Below are 14,057 nucleotides of genomic sequence, written 5' to 3'. Positions count from 1 at the left end.
GGCTGGGGTGGGGGAAAAGATGCTTATGGATGCCACCTGCTCCATTTTCATTTACCTTGAATATCCAGACCTGGCGGAACAGTTCCAGCATTTCAATCTCCTTTTATTTTCCTGGAAAATATGAGAATCCTAGGTCCAAACTTCAGCTCTATCAGCCTTTTTTCCCCCTCCTAAACAAGCTACCCTCCCACACACATACACTCTGTGATTTAACCATTCCCTTAATTTCTAAGCCCCAGGTGGGGAAGAGGTAGGTAAGTGGACAGGAGGGAGGAACTCAGGATCATCACAGCTCCTGGACACCTCCCCTCCCCTGCCCTGATTTCATAAGCCAACCCACACATGGGCCCTGGTTCTTTTTGAGGTTACAATTATTGTCCGGTTTCCTTATTCAGTTTTATCTCAAACAGACACCTTTGCTTCTCAAACATCTGTCTTCAGAGAGGACACTTAGGAGGACACTAGAGTTCACATGTAAAACATGAGAAGTCTCTTGGTCTTTGATTTTCAGTTGATTCACAGCTTAATGGAGTAGGATCTCTGGATCCTTCAGAAAAGGTTGGGAGAGCAAATGAGAAGAAATGTGAGTCCTCAGCAAAATACCAAGGGTTGGCACACACATCGGAGGAGTCCCAGGACTGCTCTGGGGCGAGAAAGATCAAGAATCTTAAGGCACTGTGGTTCTGTGGATGCCTCCTTTGGGTAGGAGAAAATCTGGAGCTGTCAAGATCTGGCTTTTGGGGACTATCTCTTAGTGGAATTCAGTCCTCTCCCAGCCCCTCCTTTGTGGGCAGGGGGACTTTGGTATCCACTGCCTCTATTACAAGGTCCTGAGGCCTGGTAGTCGGAGTTGAAAAGCAGGAGAAGAAGTGGGGCAGAGTGATTAGAACTGCACTCCCTGCAAGAAGGAAGGTCCCAGCCACCACAAAAGAAGCTGTGTAGTTGCCTGTCACATCTCGGAGGTAGCCTAGATCCAAGAGAGAAAAAGAATACACATGGGTGATCTGTTCACTGGGGCTGACAGCTTAGACCCCCCCCCCCTTTTTTAAAAACTTTTTTTTTAATATTTATTTTTTAGTTTTTCGGTGGACACAACATCTTTGTTTGCATGTGGTGCTGAGGATTGAACCCGGGCCGCACACAGGCCAGGCAAGTGCGCTACCGCTTGAGCCACATCCCCAGCCCTCAGACCCCTTTTTTGCAGGAAGGAAAGGTGCATAATGTTAGAGGAATCAAAACTCCCAAGGTAGACCAGATGAATGTGAGAATTCTATTTTCCCTAAGGGCCTCAAAGGTAATTTTAACCACCTGTGTGCCTTTAGAAAGGATCTCCAAACCAGCCCGTGAAGATTTGATAAGCCAGATTATGTCAGGCATACCTGTAGGTTTCTTTCTGGCAATTGTAGCAGTTCCACATCTTCAGTTAATAGTTAAGAGGGAATGTTAAAGTCATAAGGTTCCTGAATCTTGAGCCTGGAGTACTTTGACCAGAGTACTCAGACACATGGCCTGGGGCCCAGTAAGACAAAGGAAAATGGAAGACACTGGAATGTTATATAGATCCAGATCTGGCCATATCCTCTGAAAACCCAGGCTGTTAGCTCCATACCAAGATTTCCACTTAACTCCTCTTTGTCTTTCCAGTTAGAACTTCCCAGCCCCAATTTCTCTACCCTATGGACCCACATCAAGTCTGCTATGATTGGTCATGCAGGCTGTGAACTGTACCATACCAGAGGACAATATTCACATACACATGATGGGAATAGTTCCTTCCCCCAACTGTGCAACATGGCAGCCCTTGCCCACCTGGCAACCCCATTCCCCTTACCTGACAGAGGAGCCCCCAGTAGCCCCCCGATGCTCTCTACCATCTGCACCAGTCCTAGGCCACAGTAAATCCTTCCAGTCCCCACCAGTTCAGGCAGCACGGAGAAGGCCACTGGGGTCAGGGCTCCTGATGTGAAGCCATAGGCCACAGCCAGAACCACCAGGGCTGTGGGAGCCTGAGCCACAGGGAACAGGGTCAGTGATACCCCAGTCAGGGTGGTCCAAAGCATCAGAAGCCGTGTCACAGGCCCTGGGACTGCATCTCCCAGCCACCCAGAGACCACACGCCCTACAAGGTCAGAAATAGCAGCCACAGAGAGTAGAAAGGCAGCAGGTAGTGGGTCCCAATCCAGGTCTTGGAGATGGGCCACCAGGTGGATATAGGGTATGAAGTAGCCAGTGTTGATCAGGGTTAGGGCAACAGTGTAACGGAGGAAGGGGCCATGATGGAGGAGGGAGGTGAGTTGGGCTGCAGGGCCACCCATAACTGTGTCCTCAGTCAGGGATAGTGGGCGGAGGAGAGCACCACATGCCACCAGGTGGAGGGAGAGGGCAGATACGAGCAGTAGAGCCCCCCGCCAGGCATAGTAGTTGAGTAACCACTGGAAGAGGGGGGCAAATGCAAAAGAGGAGAGGCCCACTCCTGTCAGTGCCAGCCCTGTGGCCAGGGATCGACGGCGAGAGAAGTAACGGGACAGGCAGGCCAGGGTCGGAGTGAAGGTCAAGGCCCAGCCAGAGCCTGTCAAAAAGGAAGAAATGGGGTTGAGAACTTTTGTGGAGCTCAGGAAACCCAGTAATCCCAACAGTGCTCAGCAGCAGAATATAGCCTTTGTTCTGGAGTCCCACAGACCTGGATGTAGTCCTAGCTTTGACAATTTCTAGCTGTGTGACCCCATGTGTTTTACTTACTCTCCCAGCCTCAATTTCCTCATCTGCAAAATGGGGTTGCTACACTTTATGGGACTGGGGGAGGACTAGAGATAATGTTTGTAAAGTAACTAGCACAGAACTTTGGAGTTAGACCCCTGCTCTACCATTTCTGGCCATGTAATGTTACATTGCCAAGTTGCGTAAGCTTTGAAAGTCTTTCTTTGTACATAGGCTAATGATATTCATTTCAGTCACAATACCCAGCACAATTTTACAGAAATTCTCCAGTCCCTCTAGCCTTGGGCTTTGCACATACATTCTTGGATTCATTATCTTTGACTTTCCTAATTTCCCCACCAGGTTTACCAACTTAGTCATTCTCTTAAGAATTCCCTTCAGGGCACAGGTGCTACTCAAACATTCCCTCAACATTTTCCCTAAACTTTTTGGAAGGAGCAAGAAAAAGGTGAAAATCCAGTGGCCAAAGACCCAAGTATATGACTCTCCTGTCCTTGCCCAGGGTCTCACCTGAGAGCAGTCCAATACTCAGGTATAGGTGGGTCAAGGAGGTAGCAAATGAAGCGAGCAGCATACCCAGCGAGGCCAAGATGCCCCCCGTCATCACCACAGGCCTGGGCCCGAACTTCGTGCTCAGGGCACTGCCTATGGGGCCTGGGGAAGGGGAAAGGGTTCTGTGAGGACTCAGGCGTCCCTCCCTAGTAGCCTCCACACCCCTTCTCCTTCCCCTTTCGGTTCCTGTATCCCCTTTCTCTTTCGAGGGTGAGGGTCACAGGACACCGGACCAGGCGCAGCACTCACTCCCAAACTGCTGCACCGCGATTCCAATGGAGGCGATCCAGGAGACGCGCGCTGCCTGCTCCTCAAACGCCGCCACAAACTCCACGAAGAAGACTCCGAAGGAGCGAAGCACCCCGAACACCAGTGCCGACTGGAAGAAGGCTGAGAGCACCACCATCCATCCCCAGCCCCCATCGGGGGGCTCGGCCCCGCGAGCCATCTGGGTAGGAACAGGGCTGCCGCCACTAAGAGCCAACCCCTGCAGGAGCCGGGCTCTAGACTTCCACCAGTGTATGCCCACCCTGCTGGGAGGCTCGGAACCAAACGCGGGGTGGGGTGCAAAATCGGCTAAAGAGAAAGGTACAGATCAGGCGGCGTGAGGCGCCTGCGCCTTTTCCCAAGGGGTACGGTCTTAGTGAGGCGGGGGAGGGGGGGACCAGGCCCGTGCTAGCCTCGGTCACAAGCGCACGGAGGCGCAGCCCGGCTGGCCTGCAGCTGAGGGTCCAGGAAAGGGTCAGTTCGTTAGCGGCGGGCCCCCAAACGTTCGATTAGGGACCAGGAGGTGGAAATGGAGACGCGCACCGGCCTGGGTATGAATTATCTTTGGGGATGTCTACACCTGGCCAAGCGGGCCAACATCCAGTCCCTAGCTAGCCAACGAGGACGCAGGACTCCTGAGCAGGGGGTGGGGCCAGAAGGCTTGGGCGGGACTTAGAGCATTGTTCCGGACCCGCAGTGAGTGGGGCGCATGCGTAAGGAGGGTCCTGAAGAGACTGACTGGATACAGCCACACGTGATGCAGGGACCTACCGCGGGGATGCCGCGGTCCCCTGCTCACTGTGTGGGCCGAGTCGTCCGCATTTCAGCACCAAAACCCGCACGTAAGGACTGGTGGTGGGCAAACTGGTTCTGGAGAGGCAAGCACTCACTTGTTTTTGAGGAATGCCCGGCCCGCGTGGGGTTCCAGAGGACAGGTTATAAAATTCAAAATAACTCGAAGGAGTGCCACCGTTAACGCAGCTCCCCAAATCGAGATGGCTGGATTTCTGAGAGGTTCAAGGGCCAACGGAAAAGAGACGGGGAATGGGTTGTTGGACTCCTGGCATTAATTTCTGTGATGATAACACTTTTCTGTTCCCACTAACAGGAAACCTTGGGTCACAGAGACCAAAAATAACTGAAGAGAGGAAGGGCGGCTGTAAAGTCACATAAGGCTCCACCAACACCACCTACCCCTTCCTCAGTGGGGCTGGAACCTTTTCTTCTGCCCTCTAGTAACAGCCATGTCCTAACCATATTTTTTGAACTCAAGGTGGGATAAAGAGAAGTTATGACCCCAGCAACTGGAGCAATCAGCTTTTCTTACCCCACCAGTACTCAGGCCCCCTGTGAGCACCCCCTAGTCCTCCCCAGACTCCACAGCATTAACGTCTTGGACTTCAGTTCCTTCATTGTAACTCAAGCTCTGGAGGACCCCCGACCTGGGTTCCCTGGGCTCAAAGAGTTCATACCCAGCAGGATATGGTGGCACAGGCCTGTAATCTCAGCCATTCTGGAGGCTGAAGCAGGAGGATTAGGAGATCCAAGCCAGCCTCAGCAATTTAGCCCTAAGCAGCACACCTGAATTAAACCCCCAGTACAAACAAACAAATAACAACAACAACAACAACAACAACAAAAACCCACCTAGACTAGTGGGGAAAAGAAGCAAACAGGCAAAGAAGAAGAGGGGAATGAGGTGGGGAGACTGTGTAGCTTTTGATTTCACATATGGAAAATAATCATACCAGAATTCTTACCTCTGTGTGTATGAATATGTATTCAAAATATTGGTGGGGAATATGCTAGTTGGTGTGGTCATATATAAGTGGTTAAGAACTCAGTCTTTAGAATCAAATTGGTTCCAATCTTGACTTTATCATTTATTAACTTGGTCAAGATATTGGTTTTCCCATCTGTAAGTTAGGCTATTTTTTAATGGTTGTCAGGGGGGTTAAATTAGAAAATCCATGCACTAAAATGCTTAGTTTAGGGCATACCATGTAGCAGGTGAAAGTAATATTAGCTAGTCTTGTTTTCAACAGGGCATAGAGGGAAGTGAAGCTGCAGAGGGAAGTGAAGGAAGGATTTAGTTTTTTTTTTTTTCTTTTCAGGTCTGGGTATTAAAAGATTAAGAAACACAACCACATCCTGTAAATGTTGGAGGCAATTCAGGGGCCATGTTATCTGACTTTTATCACAGATAAGGACTTCTAAGACAGAAGGCAGGGATAATATCAGAATTTGTGACCATTCTGCCTGAGGGCCAGACCAGAGCTATGCACCCAGGACACACATAGAACAGGGGAAAAAGTAGGAGAGGCACATGCTCGGGACACTGGATAGACTTCCAAGATACCACTGCTGGGAGACAAAGGTGGAGTTGGCATGCTGGCTCTTAACTACACAGCCTTCTCACTGCCATCTCCTGTTGTCCTTGGGATCCAAGTCCCAACCATTTTCCTTAGTGGTGGTGGGGTGTCCCAAGCATTAATATCCCCAGCATAAATGCATCCCTCAACCTCTTGGTATTACTAGTGGCTTCCTAGTTTCTCCCTGCTGCCTCTGCACCTCAGGCAGGAAGTGACTTCAGACCAGCAGGATGCAGGTGGCTCCGGAGAAACTTCATGAAGTCACTGGTTCCTACACAATGAGCCGGAAGGCAAGGGCAGAACAAGGACCATTTAAGATGTGTGGTGGGATGAAACAGTGAAATGAGCACAGAATCCAAATGTTATTTAAGAGGGAAGAAATCTCTTTCCAAGTCCCCAGGTCCCCTGAGGCAAGAACCCAGAACACAACAGATAGACTCAGAGGCTTCTTTATTCCAAGGATCACATCTTGAAAGATCTAACATCTCCACCCCCAGGCACTTTCAACCTGCTCATCCCATCTGCTAAAACAGAGATTATGGTTTCTTTTTACATGTCTCCTCTTGCTTTCCCTCTTCAATTCTGCAATGGGGTGATGGGGTTTAAGATAGAAATAGGGAGAATAGCTTTCTCACTAGTCCCCAAGTGACAGCAACTAGTATTGACCTATCTTGAGGAAGTTCCACCCCGCCCCCCAAATTCAGAAGTGCTTTTTACCCTCCATCCATGTCCTATAATCAAATAGGTCCCAGGGTTACAAGGGCCAAGACTATAAATCAGGGATTCAGAGTATTATTCAACATTCCAGACAGTTGCTAAGAGGCTACCCCATCCCTAACTTTTCCCCTACTTGGTCAACACTGGAAACTTTAGCACTTAATCAACCTCTTAATCCTACCTGGCAACTTGGTCAACTAGAAGGGGCTTGAACTCATCAGTCAACCAGTCTTACTCTCAAATCTCCATTCCCAACAACAATCCCAATCATAATTCCAAACTACAATAAACCCAGAATGGAACTCAGCCTCTTTCCTCTTCCTGTGGAAGGTTCTAGTGCACTCACTGGTTCCAGACAGGAATGCAGTGATGGGAAGACAAGATCACAGATCCAGCTTTTCTAAGGTAAGAAAGTTACCAAACACCTGTGACTTAAAGAGACAAAGACGTTTCTGGAATCTGGACACTTGCCAGAAGATGTCCAAAACCCATTAAAGAAAGAAGGGGCTCATCTCAGTATAGAGGACCCCAAGGAACATTCAAACCTAGATACCTCTACAGTAATGGGTGGGTCACAACTCTATAGTCAAGGTAAAGTTTCATTTTTTTCTCCCCTAGGTCACAATATTCTTAGAGACTGGTAGAATCATAAAAGGTCATATGATCTCTGACAAGAAATTTCAGATCTTTCTCCCATGGAGGAGGGATCAACTCAGTGCTAAGAACTGGCCGTAGTGGGAGAATTATGAATTCAATTCAAAGCCTTGGGTGGGCTCTGTTGTGACAGATGAATGCAGGGCAGCCAAACCCAGGTGACTGGATTGGTGAGACAGTGTAGGTTCTGAACCATCTTGAAGTAAAGACTACTGGCCTCTACTTACAGTGATTTAGGTTCCAATCTCCCACCCCGCAACTTTCAGGAAGCATTTGTTACCTCCGTTTCAGGCTCATCATAAAGGTTCCTATTACCCGTGAAAAGAAAGAAAAGACTATATCTAATTCTAGCCTGCTAGAGCACCTCAAAGTCCAGAATACCAGAGAGGGTTCCAGACCCAATTCCATAATCCCACATGTTCCTAGGGCTTGCCCTAGAATGAATAAAGGTTCCAGACCTAGAATTGGAGGAGCAGGGAATGGAGTCCCCCTTTCTCCATTTTAAACAAACCAACATCAAACAAACAGGAAAAAGAACAATTGTAAAGATAAAAGCTATGACAATAACAATATAAAAACACTCAAGCCAAAGGAGAGAGCCAAGTGCTAATAATCTCTGCCAGCAGAGCTGTGACTTCACATTCTATGTTTCTGGTCACTTTTGATCACACTTGTGGAATAGGGAAGTGGGAAATGCAACAGAATGAAGGCCCTGGTGCTACCCAAAGGCTGCAATAAATTATATTTACAGATAAACCAAATGAGATGGGGACTGCAGGTGGGGGCTCTTCCCTTAAGGAAACCAGGCCTCCAATGTCTCCCTGACCCCAGCCTCTAGTTAGACAATCTGGATTGCGGGGAAGAGGTTTTGACCAGCAAAACAGAGGCAGATCTAGCCTGGATCTGCCACTCCTGCTCTCCCCAGCAAGAAATTAAGGTGGCAGCAGTTTCTGATACTAGAGTGGTCTTGCACACCCCCATACCAAGATGAACAGGGAAGCCAGGTCCAAGCTTGGGGACTTCCTGGGCCCTGGGGAGCGACTGGGGTCTGGGGCACTCAGCTAAGGCCCCCCCAGGATGTGGTAGTGTACTTTGGTGTTCGTAGCAGCCCCGTGTTTCTGGCGCAGATGCAACCGCAGCTGACTCTTGTGCCGGAAATGAAGGCCGCATGGGTCGCACTGTGGGAGGACAACTGAGTCAGGTCTCACCCATTCCAAAACCATCTTTTAGGTGTTGGGCAAAGGGAAACGGTTCAGCTCTCTATAGAAAATTAGCGCTTTGGCCTTCACATCCTCCCAAATCCTCAGGGGATCCCAGGAGATAGACCCTGATTTATTTTAGCAAAGGTTTTCCCACCCGTTAATCCCTCTCTGGAAAATGAAGAAGCGCAATCCCTACTTCGGCCTCCGCCTCTTATTCACTAGGACTCTTAGTTTCCAAGAGATCTAAGGGTAGAAAGGTCCCTCCTCTCAGAGCTCCGCCCCTAGGTGAACGGAAGGTAATTCTAAGGGTTGGCCATGCTGTATACCCACATGGTAAGGCTTCTCTCCCGTGTGGATGCGAACGTGACTCTTGAGGGTCTGTAGGTGGCGGAAGCGAGTTCCGCAGGTGGGACAAGGATAGGGCTTCTCTCCGGTGTGGATCAGCACGTGGGCGCGCAGGTGCGCCACCTGGGAGGGGAGGAGACTTCAGATCACCTTCGGGAGCGGCAGAATTCTCTCCACCCCGCCCTCTAACCTTTGAACCCTCTCTGCTGGGGTTGGCTTCATACCTGTACAAAGCGCGAACCGCAAGTCTCACACTTGTAAGGTTTCTCTCCCGAATGGATGCGGCTGTGCGTTTTCAGGTTAGCTGGTCGGTTAAAACGGGCTCCACAGATGGAGCAGTGGTAGGGCTTTTCCCCTATAAACAGGGAGGAAGAGAAGTCAGGGACATTGCCTTAAAAACAGTGGTGGGCACGAAGGCCAAATCCCTTTCCCCTCCTACCTGTGTGCACAGTACGGTGACTGGCCAAGTTGCCTTTGTAGCGGAAGGCAGACCGGCAGAGCTGACACTTATAGGGTTTGTCCTCGTCCCTGGGAGCCAAGGGGTCCAGCCCCGAAGAGCACCCGGCCACAGCCTCACAGTTCTGGCAGCCGAAAAACTCACTTCCTGGGAAAGGGGAGTGAGGATAGTGAGTAATGACAACCATAGTTACTAATTGAGGGCTTCTTGGGTAGGAGTGAATCCTCAAACCGAACAACAGTAAGTAGGTAAGGTTTTCTTTTCTTCCAATTCACTGTGAAGGATTCTGGGACACATTTGACTTGCCAAAGGCCATATAAAATCTTACTCTACATTTGATTCCAGAGCACTCTGCTAATTTCTTCAATAGTGGTGACAGTAGGTGGAAGCCCCTGCTAGTGGGCAGAGGTTTTGTTTTCTTCTATATTGCACCAGTCTGGATGACAGTCCACCAGCAAGGCCCTGTCAAAGTCTGGACAGACTACTCAACCCTAAATAGGGATAGGCCCGAAATTCCCAAACTTTGCTACTCATTGGAAGCACCTGGGAAGCTTTAAAAATTACTGATTCCCCCCGCTAAAAAAAGTTCTATGATGATGTTAAAAAAAAAAAAAAATTACTGATCCCCACTTCTAAACTTTCTGATCTCTGGGTGTGACCTGGGAGTTTTAAAACCTTCCCACGTAATTTTAATTTGCAAATAAAGTTTAGGAACCACCAGAATAGGTGTCTCCTGAGTCCTTTTAACCCAGACTGGCCTGGTATAGTCATAGGAGAAAAATTGGAAAAGAGGAATTCTTACCTGGTGGTGGACAGGGCCGCTCAGAGGGTGATCCAGTAGTCTCTTGAACCCGGGATGTGAAGAGATAGGGGGCACTGACTGGAGTTCCACATTTGAACTGCCTAGCAGCAGTAGTTGGAGAAAGCCTGAGCAGATAATAAGGCCCATAGAAGAGGTTAGAAGAGATTATATGAAGAGACATTCTCTCCAAGAGAACTTGGAGTCAAAGGCCTATCCTCTGGAGGTGAGCTAATATTAATCAATGAGCCACATTCTTGGCCCTGTCAATGTCCCTCCCCACTGAGTTACCCTGGTTTCTAGTCAATTCCCAAAGGTGGGCTGGTATCTTTGAAAGGGACCCCCATCTATCTCCCTGCCTACTGATAACACAGGCTAGCCTCTAAAAAAGTCTTGGAATTCTAGACCGTGTACCTGTTCTGGAAACCAGGGATGGGTCCTTCTTCACTGCTGCTGTTGTTGGAGGCCTCATCTCCACTGGGGAGTCTGGCTTGGGGGCAAGGTTGACCAGAACTACTCTCCCCAATCAGGCTCCCTGCTTGGGAGGCCTGAGAGTTTAGCACGATGAACTTGTACTTTTTCCAGTTGCAGGCCTTGGGGTCTGGGCTGACTGGACTTGGGGGGCCTTGATTGCAGCTTCGAGATTCAGTAGGTGGGTCTGGGTGCCCTTCAGAGCACCTGGGACTGCCTGGTGGAGGGGCTGTTGTGAGTGTGGGGGGTTCTGCCTCCAGGGGTCGCAGGGAGATGCCTAGAGGTTCACAACTGGAAAAAACGTGATGGACATTAGTTCTATTTCCTAATTTTGCCTTTGCCATTGATACCTGGGATGCCACCTCACCCAGGAAGAACACAGAGCCATGATTCCCTCACCTAGCCTGGATGAAGCGGTGGCATGCCTGAACTACATGTTCCATCTGCAAGTAGGTGGCAGCCGCAAGGACAGCGGGTGCAGTGGTGGGAGAGAGGCGCAGGCGCGAAGTGTACATGAAGTCCAGAAGAGGAGCGAAGCCTCTAGCTTCGGGGCCCCCGGGCAGGGAGAGCACGTCCACCCCTACTCCTGCTCGGCCCCGGAAAATTGAATAGAAGAAGCCACTGGAGAGAGGACAGATAGGTCATGTTAGACCAAGGGACACACGCGCTGCTTTAGAAAACCCATTCCTTTAGAAATCCCGCTTCCCCACTATTAAACGGTGTTCAATTCTGGGACTCTCCCCTCTTTTTCCAGCAAGGTTTGGGTTTGAATTTCCACTCTATGGCCTATGGCTCCACCCCTTTCCCCATTTGGTCCTCACTAGCCCCAACCCTCGAACCTGCAGGCGATAAGAACGGCCTTGTGTGCTCGAAGGGGTTGCCCGCCAACCAGCAGCGTGACGTCAGTGAGGATCCCGCGCAGGCGCAGCTCGTTCAAATTGCCCAGCACGTCGGAGGAGTGGCGGGTGAATTCGCGGACGTAGCCGAGCGCTCCGTCTGGGGCAGTGGTGGAACCCATAGCGACGCAGGCCTGTGGATGCGGTGGAAAGGGCTCAGGGATTCGGCAGTCTTAAGACACCTTCCCTTCTCTGCTTGTCTTTTCTCCCAAGGTGCTGCCAGAGCCAGGTTCACCATCTCCGGGCCCCAGCACACGAAGCCTCACTTAATTCGTCTCCTTAATGCTGTCCTCAACCACATCGTCGCTGACTTCCAGAGAGCTAGATCCCAGAGCGCTTGGAACGAGTTGAAGTTTCCCCACCTCTGCGTCGATGGAGAGCGTGCGAAATATCGCGCACAGAGCCTTTGGTTGGATTCCTTGTGTCCCTCCACAACCTACCTCTCTTTGCTTCTTGGCGCGCCTAGATCTTAAGTGCTTGACCCGGCCTGGGGACTCCAGAAAAGCTGCACTCCATACCCCTCCAAATCCCAGTCGAAACTCCCTTCTACGAACCGCAGATTTCTGCTACTCCTATACAGTCCCCATCCTAGTAAAGTGCAATTTCTGGGACTCAGTCTCCCTACTATCAATAAGCCCCAACCCTCTTTGGGGTCCCAGGATTCCGGCTCCCTCAGTGTCTCCTTCTTACCCCCGTCCCGCAGGGGCTGCGGCTTCTCTTCTCAAGGGGGGGCGGGGTCTCTCTTGGCCTCGGCTCCTTTATCCCTCCGGGATGTCGGGGGCGGGGGTGGAGGTGGGGTGAACGCCTGGGTCTGTATCCTTCCTTCCTCCCTGGCTTTCCAGATGGGGAACCTGGGGCGGGGTCTCCGTCTCTAAGGCGGGACCTCAGAAACACCAGGTGATCCTAACGTGGGGATTTGGGGGGCTCTAATAGTAAGAATTGAGGATGTGGGTGTCGGAACTGGGGAGATTAAGGGTGTCCATGATGGGAAATAATAGAGGCTCTGGGTAATCGGAGGACCGGGATAGCGAAAATTGGTGTATTGGCTTTTGGAAGAAGGTGTCACATCACGACTCCCCCTTCCGATGTACTATGTTAAGGGTGAAAAGGGGGACACCAGGTTTGGGGGAGGCCCTAGTGGTCTTCCGTGGGGTCTCAGATAGTGGAAGGGTGTGGTGTGAATGACAGGCTCCTTTGGCAGGGCCCACAAAAAGGGGGGCTCTGACCGGGCCGGGTAGGGAGAGGGCGGATATGATTTCTAGTTCGTTTCCTTCCATTGTCCTGAGACCGGACGGCTCCGCCAGCTGCTTCCCCTCGAGGAGGTGGGGAAAGCCCCGGGTGGGGGCCGAGAGACGCTCAGGAGACCTAGGCGTCCGGCCTCCCGCCCCAACTCTCTTCTGAGTCCTTTTAGGGATTCAGAGAGACTGACTCCCGCCCAAAGCCCGCTCGCTGTCCCCCAGTCCCAGCTCAATAGGTCCTCGAGCACCCGCCGGTCGGCTACGCTTTGAGGCTGGCGGGACGCCGGGGTCCAGCGCGGCAAGTAGGCGAAGCTCGGCAATGTCTGGCTCTTTCCACGAGGGGGCGGACGAGCACTAGCCTCGCCTCGCCCCGCCCCGTGGTTTCCACCCGGCTGGGGTTGTGCACAGACTAGGGTGCTGGATGGATTTGGTCTTGGCGGCTGAAACTTTGGGCTTCCTCCCCTTTGCGGTGGTTTATTTTGCACTTCTGCCTCTTAGAGGAGTTCTAGAAAAAGAGAGGTAGAGTTAGGGACCCGGGGACTTTCCGTCAGGCTGGGTTTCCTACGGAAGTGGGAAATCCAGGACTTTGGGAATGAGGGGAGTGGGTGAGACAAGGAGTGGGGCTTGAGCCTGGGGGCACAATGTTTCTTTTCTAATCAAGATATTCAAGATATCTAATCAAGATATTATTTTTAGTAAACACTAATAAGAAAATTGGGTAGGGTAAACCCAATTTACACTCAACAGAGAAGAGTGAGAGAGAGAAGGAGGGCTTGACAATTCTAATTTTAAAACTGCTCATCTGGGAGATCACACCCTCATATTTTGTTTGGGGAGACTTGGGGGGGGGGCAAGGCTTATTTGGAGAAGAGGGACCAGACCAGCTGCAAAAGAGGACCTCTTTGGATTTGGTCTCAGAAGGGTATACAGTTGACCAGGAATTATTAAGTATTTACCATGGAGCTGCATATCCAGGCCTAGAGCCTTCTGGTCAGATCTGAAGTTGTCTTTACTTGAGTGCATGAAAGAACAGCTAAGTGGGATTTGGGGATGACTAAGGACACAGAATGGTGAGGTGGCTTTGGCATATGAAGGTTACTTTGGTCTCTGTCCAGTCTGGTGGTGAGAATTAGGCTAGGGGCTCCCTTTGGTATCAGGATAGAATGTTATCTGGTCAGTTATGGGGTGCCATTTGTTAGTGGGTGTTGATTTGACTGTTACAGGCAATGGGGCTGTAACACTTTGGGTACATTTGGGTGAAGCTGGGGGATAGATCATTTGGTTGAGGGTCTATGGTATGTTTGAGGCTTGAGGATTCTGACACCTACAATTTGGAGTCCGTATCTATCTCTGTCATCTTGGATTATCA

At 50.6% G+C, this 14,057-nt stretch overlaps 2 protein-coding genes across 5 annotated transcripts; both read right to left on the bottom strand.

The window, feature by feature from the left end:
• Positions 1 to 82: 82 nt before the first annotated feature.
• Positions 83 to 6,193, bottom strand: Slc16a13 (solute carrier family 16 member 13). Of its 3 annotated transcripts, XM_046461993.2 has the most exons (5): positions 3,520 to 6,193; positions 3,229 to 3,372; positions 1,832 to 2,569; positions 1,380 to 1,509; positions 830 to 967 (listed from the first exon to the last, which is right to left on the bottom strand). In XM_046461993.2, exons 1-4 carry the CDS (start codon positions 3,716 to 3,718, stop codon positions 1,424 to 1,426), a joined length of 1,167 nt encoding a protein of 388 aa, XP_046317949.1. In that variant the 5' UTR covers positions 3,719 to 6,193; the 3' UTR covers positions 830 to 967; positions 1,380 to 1,423. The 3 variants fall into 3 exon arrangements, with proteins under 3 accessions (XP_046317947.1, XP_046317949.1, XP_046317948.1); XM_046461991.2 differs by lacking the exon at positions 1,380 to 1,509 and having other exon boundaries at positions 83 to 967; XM_046461992.2 differs by having other exon boundaries at positions 835 to 1,509.
• A 149-nt stretch (positions 6,194 to 6,342) lies between these two features.
• Bcl6b (BCL6B transcription repressor) lies at positions 6,343 to 12,245 on the bottom strand. 2 transcript variants are annotated; one of them, XM_046461989.2, is made up of 9 exons: positions 12,141 to 12,245; positions 11,394 to 11,584; positions 10,954 to 11,175; positions 10,498 to 10,845; positions 10,087 to 10,211; positions 9,267 to 9,431; positions 9,052 to 9,182; positions 8,813 to 8,950; positions 6,343 to 8,458 (listed from the first exon to the last, which is right to left on the bottom strand). In XM_046461989.2, the coding sequence occupies exons 2-9, from the start codon at positions 11,570 to 11,572 to the stop codon at positions 8,342 to 8,344; spliced, it is 1,425 nt and encodes a 474-aa protein (XP_046317945.1). In that variant the 5' UTR covers positions 11,573 to 11,584; positions 12,141 to 12,245; the 3' UTR covers positions 6,343 to 8,341. The 2 variants fall into 2 exon arrangements, with proteins under 2 accessions (XP_046317945.1, XP_046317946.1); XM_046461990.2 differs by lacking the exon at positions 12,141 to 12,245 and adding an exon at positions 11,891 to 12,132.
• Between the last annotated feature and the right edge of the window lie 1,812 nt (positions 12,246 to 14,057).

This window comes from Marmota monax, unplaced genomic scaffold, assembly GCF_021218885.2.
Source record: "Marmota monax isolate L192 unplaced genomic scaffold, Marmota_monax_Labrador192_F-V1.1 WCK01_AAM20220418_F8-fsc00392, whole genome shotgun sequence".
In the NCBI taxonomy this organism is placed as follows: domain Eukaryota; kingdom Metazoa; phylum Chordata; class Mammalia; order Rodentia; family Sciuridae; genus Marmota; species Marmota monax.
This window is presented reverse-complemented; position numbering and strand designations above follow the sequence as displayed.